Genomic DNA, 14,965 nt, shown 5'->3' on the forward strand with positions numbered 1-14,965 from the left:
CCTGGCATTTTGCTGGATGGGAGGGGGCATGTGAGGCCCCGTTTCTTTTTTTCAATGTTTATTTCTTTTTTTTTTAAACTAAAATAAAACAAACATTACATGAAACAAAATTCATTGGAAAAAAGCACCCTCCCCCCCAAAAAAAACCCCCCACAAAACTATTTCCCCCCTTCCCACCCCTACCTCCCAGTGGAGGTGGCAGACACAAAAACAAACAGTTATTTGAATTCAAGAAATCATTGGGTAAACACAGGGGATCTCAGAGGGAGTGATGGGAATTGTAAAACTAAATTAATTGAGCAGATAGGCAGACTAGATAGGCCATATAGTTTTTCTGCAGTCATGTTTTTGTGCAACAGCTGAAATGCATGGGCAATTCAAGGACAACGCGTGCCAGCAGAACAATTTCAATATAGAGGCATTCTGACAGAATGTAGTCCAAAATTTGCTATTAAAACAGTCACTCATATACTTTGTCCAGACAGGAACAGTGGTATCTGCTGGGCTCTTCCCAAGAAGAGATTGTGCATTTGCAAGTGATCCCTACCCTCTATGTTAAAAATATCCCTCCCTTGACATGACCACCCCCCCCCATCCCATAGAACCTCAATCTATGTCAGGACACCCTCTTCCCTCCTGTTGGCCTTGCGTCCAGCACAGCTATGACCATAGATGTGATATTCCCTGCAAAGACTTTAATGTGTATTAATCCTGCTTTAGAGGGTCTACCAGTTCCCCCTATTCAATCCATCTCTTTTAGTGATACCAAAGATGCTAGTGCCAGTTTTGTTAGTGGACAACTGGACTGACTGCAGCCACTTTCCAAAGGCTAATTAACAGTCATAGGATGGTGGTCGCTTCTGTCCGCTACAATCAGCATAAATGCCAATCACAACCTTGACATACAAGGCTATATTATTCCTTCTCACAGTATGCGGGGCACCAAACAAATCTGTCAGTGGTCTCCACCCTTGACAATGAGAATGCTTGGTCCTTTATTAAAACAGAAATACTATCTTGAAATACTGTTCCCTCCAAGCACCAGCTTCATCCACCCAAGTTCCTATAGTGACGAACACATTAAAGCACTGGATATGAAGACTTGACAGGGTTATTGTTTCTATTTATTGCCACTACTGGGATTACTAAATTAAATATCGGTTAAGATAGCAACATCCATGAATGCACCACAACACATACCACTTGCAAGTCTAACATAACTGATACAGTAGGAAGCAAAACATTAACATGTAGGCCAAAATCAAAATATGTATCAACTTTGCGGTTGCTTAACAACACCTGTCCACTCATATCAAGCAACACAGTATAGACATTTCATCCTCTGAAGACAAATGTTTCACAAGTAATCTGAAGATAGCAGTTAAATCAATTTAGTTCCTTTAAAAAAGCTACTCAATGTTGCTCTGGATTCTTTTTTTTTTTTTTTAGTTTCCTAGATCACATGCAGTATCAGATATGTTACAAAGAAATCAAGTCTCCCAAAATCTGTGCATTTCAAGCTTGGCAAACTATGAACACAGCTCTGGTATGTATTACATCAGTTTCTTCTGTGGCATTTCATACATGATTGCTGCAGGAAGAACACTATTTTAGTAAAACTCTTTGGGCTTATGCAAAGCCTTGCCCAATATTCCAAGAATTAAAAGTTGTAAAATAGTGGTTTCAAACAAGTATCTGTAACTGGGCTGCAGGTAATTTAAAAAAAACATAAAATGCTAAATCCCCAATATCTGCTTTGCCACCAAAGCAAGCTGTTAAGAGATACAAACAGTATAAAAATGGTTTAAAACCTTCCCAGTAAAAACATCCATGAAGTCTATAAAATGATTGTGCTGGTTTCGTAGATCTGAGAGAGAAAACTTGCATAGGCGCATTCAGCCACAAAGCCCTTCATGGCTTCCATATACAGCTGCTGACCAGAATGCAGATATATCCAGATGATTCGGCTCAGATGCGCAGCCATGGTATCGCCATGAAGCTTCTCTGTAGTGTAAAAAAAAAATAAAAAATCCAAACATACGTTTTGTTTAGCTTGAACTTTAGAAAGCATGAACATTTGCATCAAGTATTTAATCAAGTCCCTTTCTGCTTTCATTAAGAATGTGCAGGAGATAATAATGTACAGTAGTGATTAACAAAGGACAGTATTTGCATGGGCATTTTTTTTTTTAAATTAAATATGTCAGATTACACTGATTCCTCTTTCCCACCCTCCCAAGGATGTTTCACATAGCAATATTACAAAAAAAACAAAAAGCAAGCAGCAGGGTTAGTAAATTCAGCAGAGTCAAACGGGGTACGGAAAAGCAAAGTCTCCAAGATGCTGTCCACCTTTTCAAAGGCAGCTGCCATTTACAGTAGCTAAAGAGCAAACAGCAGGAAGGCAGCTCAATCACAGAAAACAGAAAAAAAAATGGATTTTTACCGATTCTCCCCCCAGTGGACTTGAGTTGCTTTGCTTTTTTGAGCTCCCTCTTTCCATGGTTATTTGTGGGGTTTTTTTTTCTATTCCACCCTCACATTTAGTTTTCTCCTAAGAGAACTGAAAATCTACGTCTCTTCACGGGTCTGTGACTCCGCTCGAGTTTACCCCATCACCTCGTGATCCCACTGAGACAAGAACATGCTGTGTTTGCAGCCATCTAAATTCAGGCTTCAAAATATCCGCCCTTCACCTCCTCCCCCCAAAAGAATTGAAAGGTTTTTGTCCAGGACTTGCTCACTTTCCCTCTCAACTGCTGTCCTTCTGTACATCCGCTTACCCTCCTAGATAACACGTGTGGATGACTTCTACGTCAGGTTCAAGAAAAAGCATCACAACCTACCAAAAATCTAGTCTTTGCTTGCCTATAAAAATCCCATCTGAACAAGTACCCTTACAAACCTATAGAATAACCTTAACTTTGGTCCAGAACTATTATGTTTTTGGTTCCTCTCACTCCTATTTTAGATGTGTGAGAATGTATAATATTGGCAGTGGTAAAATTCATCATTCCCTAGTTGTCACAAACGCCATAGAAGAACATGTGAACAAATATTCTAGCAAATAAAAACTGGCACCTTCGTATATTTTAGTGTCAAACTCTAGCAGATGGAAGAGGTCTTCAGGCAAGAGATGCCTCATCCATGCATTCTCTTCTTGCAGTATCCAGATCTGAATCATTTTTTTCCTACTTAAAAAGGCTTTGACTTGCTCCAAATGCGCTGGATCTCCAGACTCCATATACAACCTAGATAAAAGAAGTGGAAAGTCAAGAGAAGTGTCAGAAGTTATTTACAAAGCAGCAACATTTTTTTTTTTTTTTTAACAGAGTACAGAGAATTTTTTTTTTTTTATTGGCAGAGGTTGTTTGGTATTTATTACATTATTTTCAATCCCAAATGGGCTTAGCAAATGTCAAAGAAAAAAAAAAAGTGTCCGCAGTACACATTTATCAGGTATTTCATTTAATTTTGTATTTCTATTCCCCCTTATGAGGCTGATCAGCCATTTCAAAGTGGATTACATAATGGATGCTTAGTCAAATTAGTGCATTATATGATGTGATGAAAAGCAAGTCTGCATGCACTGTAGATGACATTCAGCAATTATTTATATTGAAAGTGCTGAGTCAGAAATAGAAGTGTTATATTCATTCAGTAATTATTTATATCCAATGAGTATAATAGCTAGTTGGGTCAGATTTAGAGTTGAAGGGGAGATGAAGAATGTATTGTCCTACAGGGTGTTGGCCATGTTTTTCGTCTATATACTCTGATCCCTTGTAGATAGCAGAGGGATGGTGCAGCTCCTGTGAAGGCTCTGGTTTTTTTTAATACCTGATTTTTAAGGGGCGGGGTTATACGTGACTTGATAAAATATTTCCCATAGTACAATCTTTGACCTTTTAAGTTAGGTATGTGGAGCCAATGTACAAGTATTTTTAAAATGTTTTGGAAAAAGCAAACCCAGTGCAGTAGTTTCGGGGGGAAAAAAAAACTTGAGAGCTTATTTATAATACACTGAGGTGCCCCTACCATGTTCCCTGTTTTAAATGAAAATTGGTTCTTACCTGCTAACTTTCGTTCCTGTAATACCACAGATCAGCCTGGAAAAGTGGGTTGTGTATCCCTACCAGCAGGTGGAGTCAGAGGACAATTAGAACTTTGGACACTGCTGCATAATGAGAGTGCCACCTGCAGTCACTCAGTGTTGACCTGTATCAAGCCCATGCTAAGACAACTAAATAACGAAGGGTAGCACACCCAACCAAATTTCCGGACTACCATAGAAACATAGAAACATAGAAATGACGGCAGAAGAAGACCAAATGGCCCATCCAGTCTGCCCAGCAAGCTTCACACATTTTTTCTCTCATACTTATCTGTTTCTCTTAGCTCTTGGTTCTATTTCCCTTCCACCCCCAGTTTTAATGTAGAGAGCAGTGATGGAGCTGCATCCAAGTGAAATATCTAGCTTGATTAGTTCGGGGTAGTAGCCGCCGCAATAAGCAAGCTACACCCATGCTTATTTGTTTTACCCAGCCTATGTTATACAGCCCTTATTGGTTGTTTTTCTTCTCCCCTGCCGTTGAAGCAGGGAGCTATGCTGGATACGCGTGAAGTATCAGTCTTCTCCCATGCTGTTGAAGCAGAGAGTCATGCTGGATGTGCATCGAAAGTGAAGTATCAGGCACATTTGGTTTGGGGTAGTAACCGCCGTAACAAGCCAGCTACTCCCCGTTTTGTGAGTGCGAACCCTCATTTTCTCCCCTGCCGTTGAAGCAGAGAGCTCTGCTGGATGTGTGAAGTATCGGTTTTTCTTCTCCCCTGCCGTTGAATCAGAGAACTATGCTGTATATGCATTGAAAGTGGAGTATCAGACTTATTTGATTTGGGGTAGTAACCGCCGTAACAAGCCAGCTACTCCCCTCTTTGTGAGTGTGAATCCTTTTTTCCACATTTCCTCTTGCTGTTGAAGCTTAGAGCGATGTTGGAGTCACAGTAAGCATGTGTATGTTTATTTAATAAGGGTATTGACTCCAGGCAGTAGCCCTCATTCTGGCGAGTCACCCACTCTTCATTGGCGGCCTCTTGACTTTATGGATCCACAGTGTTTATCCCACGCCCCTTTGAAGTCCTTCACAGTTCTGGTCTTCACCACATCCTCAGGAAGGGCATTCCAGGCATCCACCACCCTCTCCGTGAAGAAATACTTCCTGACATTGGTTCTGAATCTTCCTCCCTGGAGCTTCAAATCGTGACCCCTGGTTCTGGTGATTTTTTTCCTACGGAAAAGGTTTGTCGTTGTCTTTTGATCATTAACACCTTTCAAGTATCTGAAAGTCTGTATCATGTCACCTCTGCTCCTCCTTTCCTCCAGGGTGTACATATTTAGATTCTTCAATCTCTCCTCGTACGTCATCCGATGAAGATCCTCCACCTTCCTGGTCGCCCTTCTCTGTACCGCCTCCATCTTGTCTTTGTCTTTTTGAAGATACGGTCTCCAGAACTGAACACAGTACTCCAGGTGAGGCCTCACCAAGGACCTGTACAAGGGAATAATCACTTCCCTTTTCTTACTCGATATTCCTCTCTCTATGCAGCCCAGCATTCTTCTGGCTTTAGCTATCGCCTTGTCGCATTGTTTTGCCGATTTCAGATCATTAGACACCATCACCCCAAGGTCCCTCTCCTGCTCCGTGCACATCAGCCTTTCCCCGCCCATCGAATACAGTTCATTCGGATTTCCACTCCCCATATGCATGACTTTGCACTTCTTGGCATTGAATCTCAGCTGCCATATCTTCGACCAATCTTCCAGTTTCCTTAGATCTCGTCTCATTCTCTCCACTCCTTCCGGCGTGTCCACTCTGTTGCAGATCTTTGTGTCATCCGCAAAAAGACAAACCTTACCTTCTATCCTGTCCGCAATGTCGCTCACAAAGATATTGAACAGGACCGGTCCCAACACCGATCCTTGTGGTACACCACTTAAAACCGCTCTCTCTTCAGAGAAGGTTCCATTTACCATCACACATTGTCTTCTGTCCGTCAACCAATTTGCAATCCAGGTCACTACCTCGGCACTCACTCCCAAGCTTCTCGTTTTATTCACCAGTCTCCTGTGCGGAACCGTATCAAAAGCTTTGCTGAAATCCAAGTATATGATATCGAGCGCTCTTCCTCGATCCAATTCCTTGGTTACCCAGTCAAAAAAGTAAATCAGGTTTGTCTGACAGGATCTTCCTCTGGTGAATCCATGCTGCCTCTGGTCCATCAATTCTCCCGACTGTAGATAGTTCACTATTTTCTCTTTCAACAGTGACTCCATTACTTTTCCCACCACCGAAGTGAGGCTAACCGGTCTGTAGTTACCAGCCTCCTCTCTGTTCCCACTCTTGTGAAGCGGGACCACCACCGCTCTTCTCCAATCACTCGGCACCACTCCCGTTTCTAGGGATCTATTTAACAGGTCGCTCAGCGGTCCCGCCAGGACATCTCTGAGCTCCCTCAGTATCCTTCGATGAATCCCATCAGGCCCCATGGCTTTGTCCACTTTCAGATTCTTTAGCTCTTCCCATACATTATCTGCTGTAAATGGATTTTCCTCTGTTCCGCTTCCCTCCAGTTTCTTGTTGTGTAGAGATGGTCCTTCTCCAGGGTCTTCTTTAGTGAACACAGAGCTGAAGTATTCGTTTAATATTTCTGCCATTTCTTCGTCTCTCTCCACACATTGATCATTTCCACCTTTCTATTTCACTATACCACTTTGGACTTTTCTCTTTTCGCTGATGTATCTGAAAAATGTTTTGTCACCATATTTTATCTCCTTGGCAATCCTCTCTTCCGCTTGACTTTTTGCCAACTTGATTAATTTCTTAGTCTCCCTCAGTTGAATCAGATATTCTTCTTTGTGCTCCTCCCTTTGGGATCTTTTGTATTTCTTGTATGCAGTTCTTTTAGCTTTAATTTTGTCAGCCACCTCCTTTGAGAACCAGATAGGTTTCATTTTTCTTTTGCTTTTCTTTACATTTCTAACATATAGAGCAGTTGCCTTGGCGATTGCTCCTTTTAGATTGGTCCACTGCTGATCCACATCTCTCTCATTTTTCCCATCCATTTAGTTCTTCCTCTAGGTACTTCCCCATTTCCTCAAAGTCTGTGTTTTTGAACTGTAAAACTCTGGTCTTTGTGCTTCTTTTCCATATTCTTTTAGTGATATTAAACCATACCGTTTGATGATCACTGGTGCTGAGGTGGGCGCCCACCTGGACATCAGAGACGTTATCTCCATTAGTGAGCACTAAGTCGAGAATAGTTCCTTCTCTCGTGGGTTCCAATACCATTTGTTTGAACAAAGATACTTGCATGGCATCCACTATTGCTCTACTGTTTTTAGATTCTGCAGATGGGATTTTCCAGTCTACATCTGGCATATTAAAGTCACCAACGATCATGACTTCCCCTTTCTTACCTACCTTATGGATGTCTTCAACCAGATCTCTGTCCAGCTCTTCCTTTTGGTTTGGAGGCCTGTAAACCACTCCAATATAAATGGATGCTCCATCTGTTTTTAGGTTGACCCATAGTGCTTCTTCCTTGCCCCAACTTCCTTGCAGCTCAGATGCCTGGATATTATTTCTGACATAAAGAGCCACACCTCCCCCTTTTCTATCCACTCTGTCCTTCCTTAACAAGTTATAGCCTGGTATTGCTGTATCCCAATCATGAGATTCTGTGAACCATGTCTCTGTGATAGCAACGATGTCCAGTTCTGCCTCTGTCATTAGGGCCTGCAGATCTGGGATTTTATTTCCCAAACTATGAGCATTTGTAGTCATAGCTTTCCAGGTACTCTCTTTACGGTTATTGCTTTTCCTGTACTCCTTATGAGACTTTAGTTGAGATTTGTTATTCACTTTACTCTTTCCTTTTGCAGTTGTACCATTGATGACAGAGTTATCCATCTCAATTAGCTTTTTCTTTTGGTTATGGATCTTGAAATTCTGCATGCATTGTTTTTTTCTCTTTTCTGGTATGCTGACAAAAACCAGACCAAGCAACTGCTAAAAACTGCTCCATGAATCATGTCTGCAAAAAAGGAGCTTCAACGATAAAAAAAAAAACAAAAAAAAACTTACGCAGGTTCTGACCAAGACAGTCTTTTGTTATCTGAAGAAAGGTGTGGGCCTCTGGACTGATCTGTGGTATTACAGGAACGAAAATTAGCAGGTAAGAACCAATTTTAATTTTCTGAACAAAGCCAGATCAGTCCAGAAAAGTGGGATGTACCCAAGCCACCCTACACTGGGCGGGAACCTGAAAGACCTGCACGAAGTACACTCTTCCCGAAGGACGGTTCATCTTTAATGTTTCATAAAAGTGTGAATAGACGACCACACCGCCGCCCTACAGATCTCCTGAGGCGACAGTAACTGACACTCTGCCCAGGAGGTAGCCTGAGCCTTAGTGGAATGAGCTCTGAGACCCAAAGGCACCTGACGCTCTTGGACTATATATGCCACACAAATGGCTTCCTTAATCCACCGAGATATGGTCGCCTTTGACGCTTTGTCCCCCTTCTTTGGGCCACCAAAGAGAATGAACAAATGATCTGAACGTCTTAAGTCATTGGTAACCTCCAGATAACACAATAAGGCACGCCGCACATCCAAAAAATGAAGGTCTCTGTTCTGAGAAGACTCCCAGGACCAGTTAGGGAACCCCGGAAGCTCCACAGTTTGATTGACGTGAAAGGCTGAAACCACCTTAGGGACAAAGGATAGGGTTCTGTCCTTTGTCCCTAAGGTGGTTTCAGCCTTTCACGATACCCGATCGTCGGGTACATGATACCTGATCGTCGTAAATCCAAAGAAAAGGATCCCGACAAGACAGTACCTGCAACTCAGATCTGACGGGCCGAGCAAATGGCCACCAAAAACACCATTTTCAAAGTCAGATCTTTCAGGGAAACTCCACGAAGAGGCTCGAAAGGAGCGCCACATAGAACTCGCAGGACTAAATTCAAACTCCAATCCGGACACATCGAACGGATGGGAGGGCGCAAATGTTTGACCCCCTTCAGAAACCGAGCAATATCCAGAAGTGCTGCCAGCGAACAGCCATCAAAGTTTCCCCGCAAGGCACCTAGAGTGCAATTTGTACACGAAGGGAATTGAACGCCAAGCCCTTAGCAAGGCTCTGTTGAAGAAAGTCAAGCACCCAAGGAACATGCACCGCTAAAGGGTCGCAGGAACGCTGATGACACCACGTCTCAAAAAGCTTCCAAACTCTCACATAGGCCATAGAGGTGGCTGGACGTCTCACCTCCAGGAGGGTGGAAATGACTTGTTCTGAATAACCCCTCAAGCGTAAATGTAGCCTCTCAAAAGCCAAGCCACGAGAGAGAAGCAATCCTCCTGATCTGAAAATATGGGCCCCTGACTGAGCAGATGTGTTAGATGAGCCAGCTGAAGTGGACCCTCTAGAGCCAAGTGTACCAGATCCGCAAACCATGGACGACGTGGTCACTCCGGCGCCACCAGAATCGCCTTTCCCGGGTGCCGCTCTATGTGACGGAGAAGCCTACCTATGAGGGGCCAGGGCTGGAAGGCATACAGCAGAATCCCCGTGGGCCAAGGACACACAAGAGCATCTATGCCCATGAGCCCTGTTCTCGGCGACTGCTGAAAAAACGAACTGTTTTTGCATTCGCCTGCGTTGCCATCAGATCCAGCTGAGGAGTTCCCCCATGTGGCGCAAATGTGATTCCATGCCTCGAGAGATAGTTCCCATTCCCCTTGGTCTAGTTGCTGACTGCTGAGATAATCGGCTTGCACATTCTCTACTCCCGCAACATGGGATGCGGCAATGCCCTTGTGATGGCGCTCCGCCCAGGTGAACAGAAGACGTGCCTCCAGTGCTACGGTGGGACTTCGAGTCCCACCTTGCCGGTTGATGTATGCCACCCTTGTCGCATTGTCCAAGAAGACTCGCACCATTCTGCCCTGGATCCAGGGAAGAAACGCCCGCAGAACCAGATGTACAGCCCTGGACTCGAGCCGGTTTATGGACCAGGATCTTTCCATCGCCGACAAGAGCCCTTGGGCAGACCTGTCTGCATATACTGCCCCCCCCCCCCCACCTGAGAGGTGGAGATTATCAGCGAATTCGGAATGTCCAAATCCACCCCCCCATTCCAGATTGTCCAGTGACAGCCACAATGACAGACTGGCTCTGGATTCCGGAAGTAGAGGCATTGGTAGATGGAATTGCTCCGACACCAGGCTCCAGCGAGACAAAAGCGCACGCTGTAAAGGTCTTAAGTGAGCGAATGCCCAAGGAACCAAGTCCAAGGTTGAAGCCATGGAGCCCAGGACCTGAAGATGATGCCACACTGTGGGATTGTTCTTTTGAAGAAGAGAATGTATTTGTTCCTGCAACTTCCCTATTTGGTCCGCCGCTAGAAACACTTTGCCTAGCAAGGTATCAAATTGTGCTCAGAGATAAATCAACTTCTGAGTGGATTCCAAGTGACTCTTCTGCACATTGATTACCCAATCTAGGGATCGCAATGTGAACATCACAATGTGCACTGATCTCTCGCAGTCCTCTAGAGACTTTACCCGAATCAACCAGTCGTCCAGTACAGGTGGACCAAGATTCCCTCCTGACGAAGGAAGGCCGCCACCACCACCACCATCACCTTGGTGAATGTGCGAGGAGCTGTTGTGAGACCAAATAGGAGGGCTTGAAATTGGAAGTGTTTTCCCAAGACCTTGAACCGCAAAAACCTCTGGTGATTCAGCCAGATCGGAATGTATAAATATGCCCCCGTGAGGTCCAGAGAACTGAGAAACTCCCCTTTTTAAAACCGCAGCCACTATTGTCCTCAAGGTTTCCATACGAAGTGAGGAACCCAAAGACAACGGTTCACCTTCTGCAGATCGAGGATGGGCCGAAACGTGCCCTCCTTCTTGGGGACCACAAAGTACATGGAGTACTGACCTCGTCCCTGTTGAGCCTCCAGAACTGGGACAATAGCTTTGAGCTCGAGAAGTCATCGTAGAGTCACCCGGACTGCCTTTCGCTTGACACTTGAGGCCACTCAGGACTCCACAAAAACCTCCCAGACCGGGCGCGAGAACTCCAGTGCATACCCGTCTTTGATCACTTCTAAGACCCAGTGGTCTGATGTAATTCTTGCCCATTCCGTGTAAAAGTTGGATAATCTGCCTCAGACAGCTTCGACGATGGAATGGGTACTCGTGGCTTCATTGGGAGTTTTTATTACTTCCTGCATCAAGATGTCCCGAATCTCCTCCGGGCCGGCAACCCCCTTGAAAGGACTGCTGGCGCCCCGAAACAGGTTCAGAAGCAGGAGGTGCGGAGTATCTACCCACTCTGAAGCGGCGAGAGTCCCGAAACCTAGCTCAAGGAGGGAAGACTTTCTTAGAAGATCTTTTATCTTCCGGCAACAGATTGCCCTTGGATTCGGCAAGCATCTTTACTAGCTGATCCAGATCCTCCCCAAACAGGAGCTTGCCCTTAAAGGGTAGATTACAAAGCTGGGACTTGGAGGACAAATCCACCGCCCAATTTTGCAGCCAGGGGAGATGCCACGCTGACACCAAGGACACCATACCTCTCGCCGAGGTCCTCACCAGATCATACAAAGCATCTGCAACATAAGTGATGCCTGCTTCTAGGCAGGCAGACTGCAGAGCCCCACTGTCACCCATACCAGCCCCGGCAGCCGACTCCTGGACCCACCACAAATAGGCCCTCTGCATGAGGCTAGCACAAACCGCCACCCAAAGGCTTAGCGCAGCAACCTCGAATGCTCACTTCAACTGGATCTCCAGCTTGTGGGTCCTGCACATCCTTAAGGGCAGCCGCCCCAGCAACCGGGATAGTGGTCTTTTTCGTGACTGCTGAGACCGCAGCGTCCACCTTTGGAATCTTCAGTAAATCCAAAACAGACATTAACGGGTACAGTTTCGCCATAGTTCTGCCCATCTTCAAGCCAGAATCTGGAGTCTCCCACTCCCGGGTCACTAGTTTGCAAACCTTAGGCAGAGGAAAAGATGTTGTGGGACCCCTAATACCATCGAAGACTGGATTGATGCCCTCGTTGTCAGACTCTTCTTGAGAAAACTTAAGTCCCAGAACTTCAAGGAACTGGGGAATAAGGGGTCTTAACTCATCCCGCTTGAACAAACGCACCATGCTGGGGACACCCCCCTCCGCAGGAGGGTCATTGGGCTCATCTGTATCCACATCAGCCGGATCCGGCTGCGGATCCGGGCTACCCCAGAAGCCGGCGTCGCCCCGGACCCCGGGATTGGATCTCATGTACCCTGGGGAGAATCCCCTGTGGGGTGAGCCTGATCAGAGAGGCACTGACAAGGGTCCATACCCCGACCTCTTTTCTCAGGCGGGTCCGAACCTGTCCCCAGGAGACCGGGCCGCTTTACCACCGAGCATTTCCTTGCCAGGAAAGCCTGGTGCATAAGGAGGACAAATTCTGGGGAAAACCCCTCCGGGTCCCCTTCCCCCACTGGAGAGTCGGCTGGGGTAATATCAGTTCCTCCGGTGAGGTCTTCCCTCACCGGGGCTAGAACAGGCGGAGAATCCTCTTCCCACGAAGCCAAAGGCGAGACAGACGTTCCCTCCCTGAGGGAAGAGGCAAGAAGCCCTGAAGAGCCCTCTAACCCCGGGGAATATGCTGTGCATAAGGAGGCCGCATCTAACGCCTGGCCGCGTGACCCACATGTGCGGCAGGCCTGTGATTCTGTTTTCGGTCCCATCTGCAGCAGCACGTCGATAGTCTGAAGTGAAATAGAAAAGGGCACGAATAAAAAAAACGCTCTGAGCCACACGCGGAGAAAATTTCAGTCAGGCAGGACCAGAAAAAACAAACTTTTCGTGCTGCGGGCTAAGAGACTACCGGCTGAGGAGAAAAAAAACCGCGCGCAGCCGTGCTGCGGGAAAGGAGCCTGACTATAGTGAAGTCGCAAGGCCCCCCAGCAGGGAAGCGGTGAATAAACAAGGCACACTGAGAAAAACTCACCCTTGCCCTCAGAAAATGACCCGGAGCCCCGGGAGCTGAGGGGTACCACTGCTGACAGCTTCCCCGGCCGGCCTTAAAAGACCCTCCTGCACCTTTCTCCTTACCTCAGCACTGAAGACTGTCAGTCAGCCGCAGTGAAAACAGCTCTTTTTTTTTTTTTTTTAATTAAACTTTACCAAGACACAGAGAAAAGCTGTTGCAGGAGACAAGGGAGCAGCTGTAGCAGAGACAGTGGTGAGTAGCCAGGAGCCCCTGGTCGTCAGACACCGAACTGTGGTGGGCGAAACCCTGACAGGAATATCCAATTCCCCAGACGCCCGGCTTCTACTGAGGGATGGCCCATGAAGGCGCCTAACACCTCAGGAAGCGACCATAAACCAAAAAATTAAATCCAAACTAACTAAATAAAAAATATAACTAAAGACTGCAGGTGTGTATCTGTACCACCCGCTGGATTCAGAGAAATATCGACTGAGTGACTGCAGGTGGCACTCTCTTTATGTAGCAGTGCCCAAAGTTCTAATTGTTCTCTGACTCCACCTGCTGGTAGGGATACAGAACCTACTTTTCTGGACTGATCTGGGTATGTGCAGGAAGTAAATTTACCACACATGTGGTATTACATATTTACAGTCATGTGGGGATATAAAGTATTCTCTTACAACATTTTGCTACAAAGAAATCTCTCAAGGTCCAACATTGCTGCATTCTTCCATACAAGACTGTTCAGATATTTTCTCCATTACACTCATTTTAGAGACAGTCAATGCTTACATTTTCAATTAAGTTTTAAAATGGTATCCTTTGCATTTTCATATATTTGGGGGATAGGTGGGGAAGGGAGGGGGTTGTATATAATTATGCACTGCTACCAAATTTCATTTGCATCCAGATAGTATTTGATAAGAGCAAGTCAGTGAAGTTTCTATTTTTTTTTTTAATGGGTAAGGACTTCATCTTCAGTTTTTATTTCTTTTCTTGGGAATTTCAATGGAGAAAAATCAGTGAAAATAATTCTTCCACTGATTCTTTTGTTAAAACATTGAAATTCCCAGGAAAAATAACTAAAAATAGGTCCCTACTTAAGGGCACTTTGAAATTCCAGTTATATGGAACATATGATTCAAATGTGCCTAACAGAGCAAAGCAAAGCAAGTACAGTATTTATCACAATCTGAACATGAATTACATATGTACATTTTTTTCCTAGTGGGGTTTATGAAAGAGCAGAATTGTGAGATTAATACACTAAGCAATTCAGTTTAAATCTGCTGAAATGGGATCACATGCCTACATTTTTTGTTTTTCCTCAGTGGTTAGTGAGGCATAAGAACTTATTTTAAAAAAGGAGGTATCTATGCATCTTTGCTCAGATTATGTCTAGGGTGGGGGAGAAGAGGAGTCAGACTATTATAGGCCCTATTTCTTGTTTGTGTATACTGCTATTAAAAAAAAAGTCAATCATGCATTGTTTGTAGTTTCATATAGAACAAAAAAAAAAGAACAGAATAGGCATATATTACTGAGCAGAGTGAAACATTAAAATGTTAAACTACAGACACAGTGGTCAGAGCTTAACAAAACAGACATGCATGCAGATGACTGACAAACAATTAACAGGACATTGCAAACTTACTATGAAAGAACAGCCAATGAATATTTTTCTGGGGAAGTATAATAGAGCATGAAAGAAGTTTGCCAGCATATCTGGTATTCCAATCTAGCTTCTCTACAACTTAACAGTTTTGAAGAATTTTCAATTGGGTGATGGCAAAAAAAAAAAGTGATAAAGACTAGAATAGTTTACTAGATTTGACTTAAAGTTATAACTATACTGTGCCATGGTTTCACCTGCTGCACAGTCTTCCTGTGTCAAGGTTCAGCCTGCTG

At 44.8% G+C, this 14,965-nt stretch overlaps 1 protein-coding gene across 3 annotated transcripts in view; it reads right to left on the reverse strand.

The window, feature by feature from the left end:
• Positions 1 to 1,106: 1,106 nt before the first annotated feature.
• LOC115088294 overlaps positions 1,107 to 14,965 on the reverse strand; it is a 98,531-nt gene continuing 84,672 nt past the window's right edge. For all 3 annotated transcript variants that reach the window (XM_029596432.1, XM_029596431.1, XM_029596433.1), the window contains 2 exons: positions 3,082 to 3,251; positions 1,107 to 2,004 (listed from right to left, as the gene is read on the reverse strand). In XM_029596432.1, coding sequence (XP_029452292.1) covers positions 1,838 to 2,004; positions 3,082 to 3,251 — 337 coding nt within the window. In that variant the 3' untranslated portion in view covers positions 1,107 to 1,837. The remainder of the gene's footprint in view (positions 2,005 to 3,081; positions 3,252 to 14,965) is intronic.

This window comes from Rhinatrema bivittatum, chromosome 3 (genome assembly GCF_901001135.1).
Source record: "Rhinatrema bivittatum chromosome 3, aRhiBiv1.1, whole genome shotgun sequence".
NCBI classification, from domain to species: domain Eukaryota; kingdom Metazoa; phylum Chordata; class Amphibia; order Gymnophiona; family Rhinatrematidae; genus Rhinatrema; species Rhinatrema bivittatum.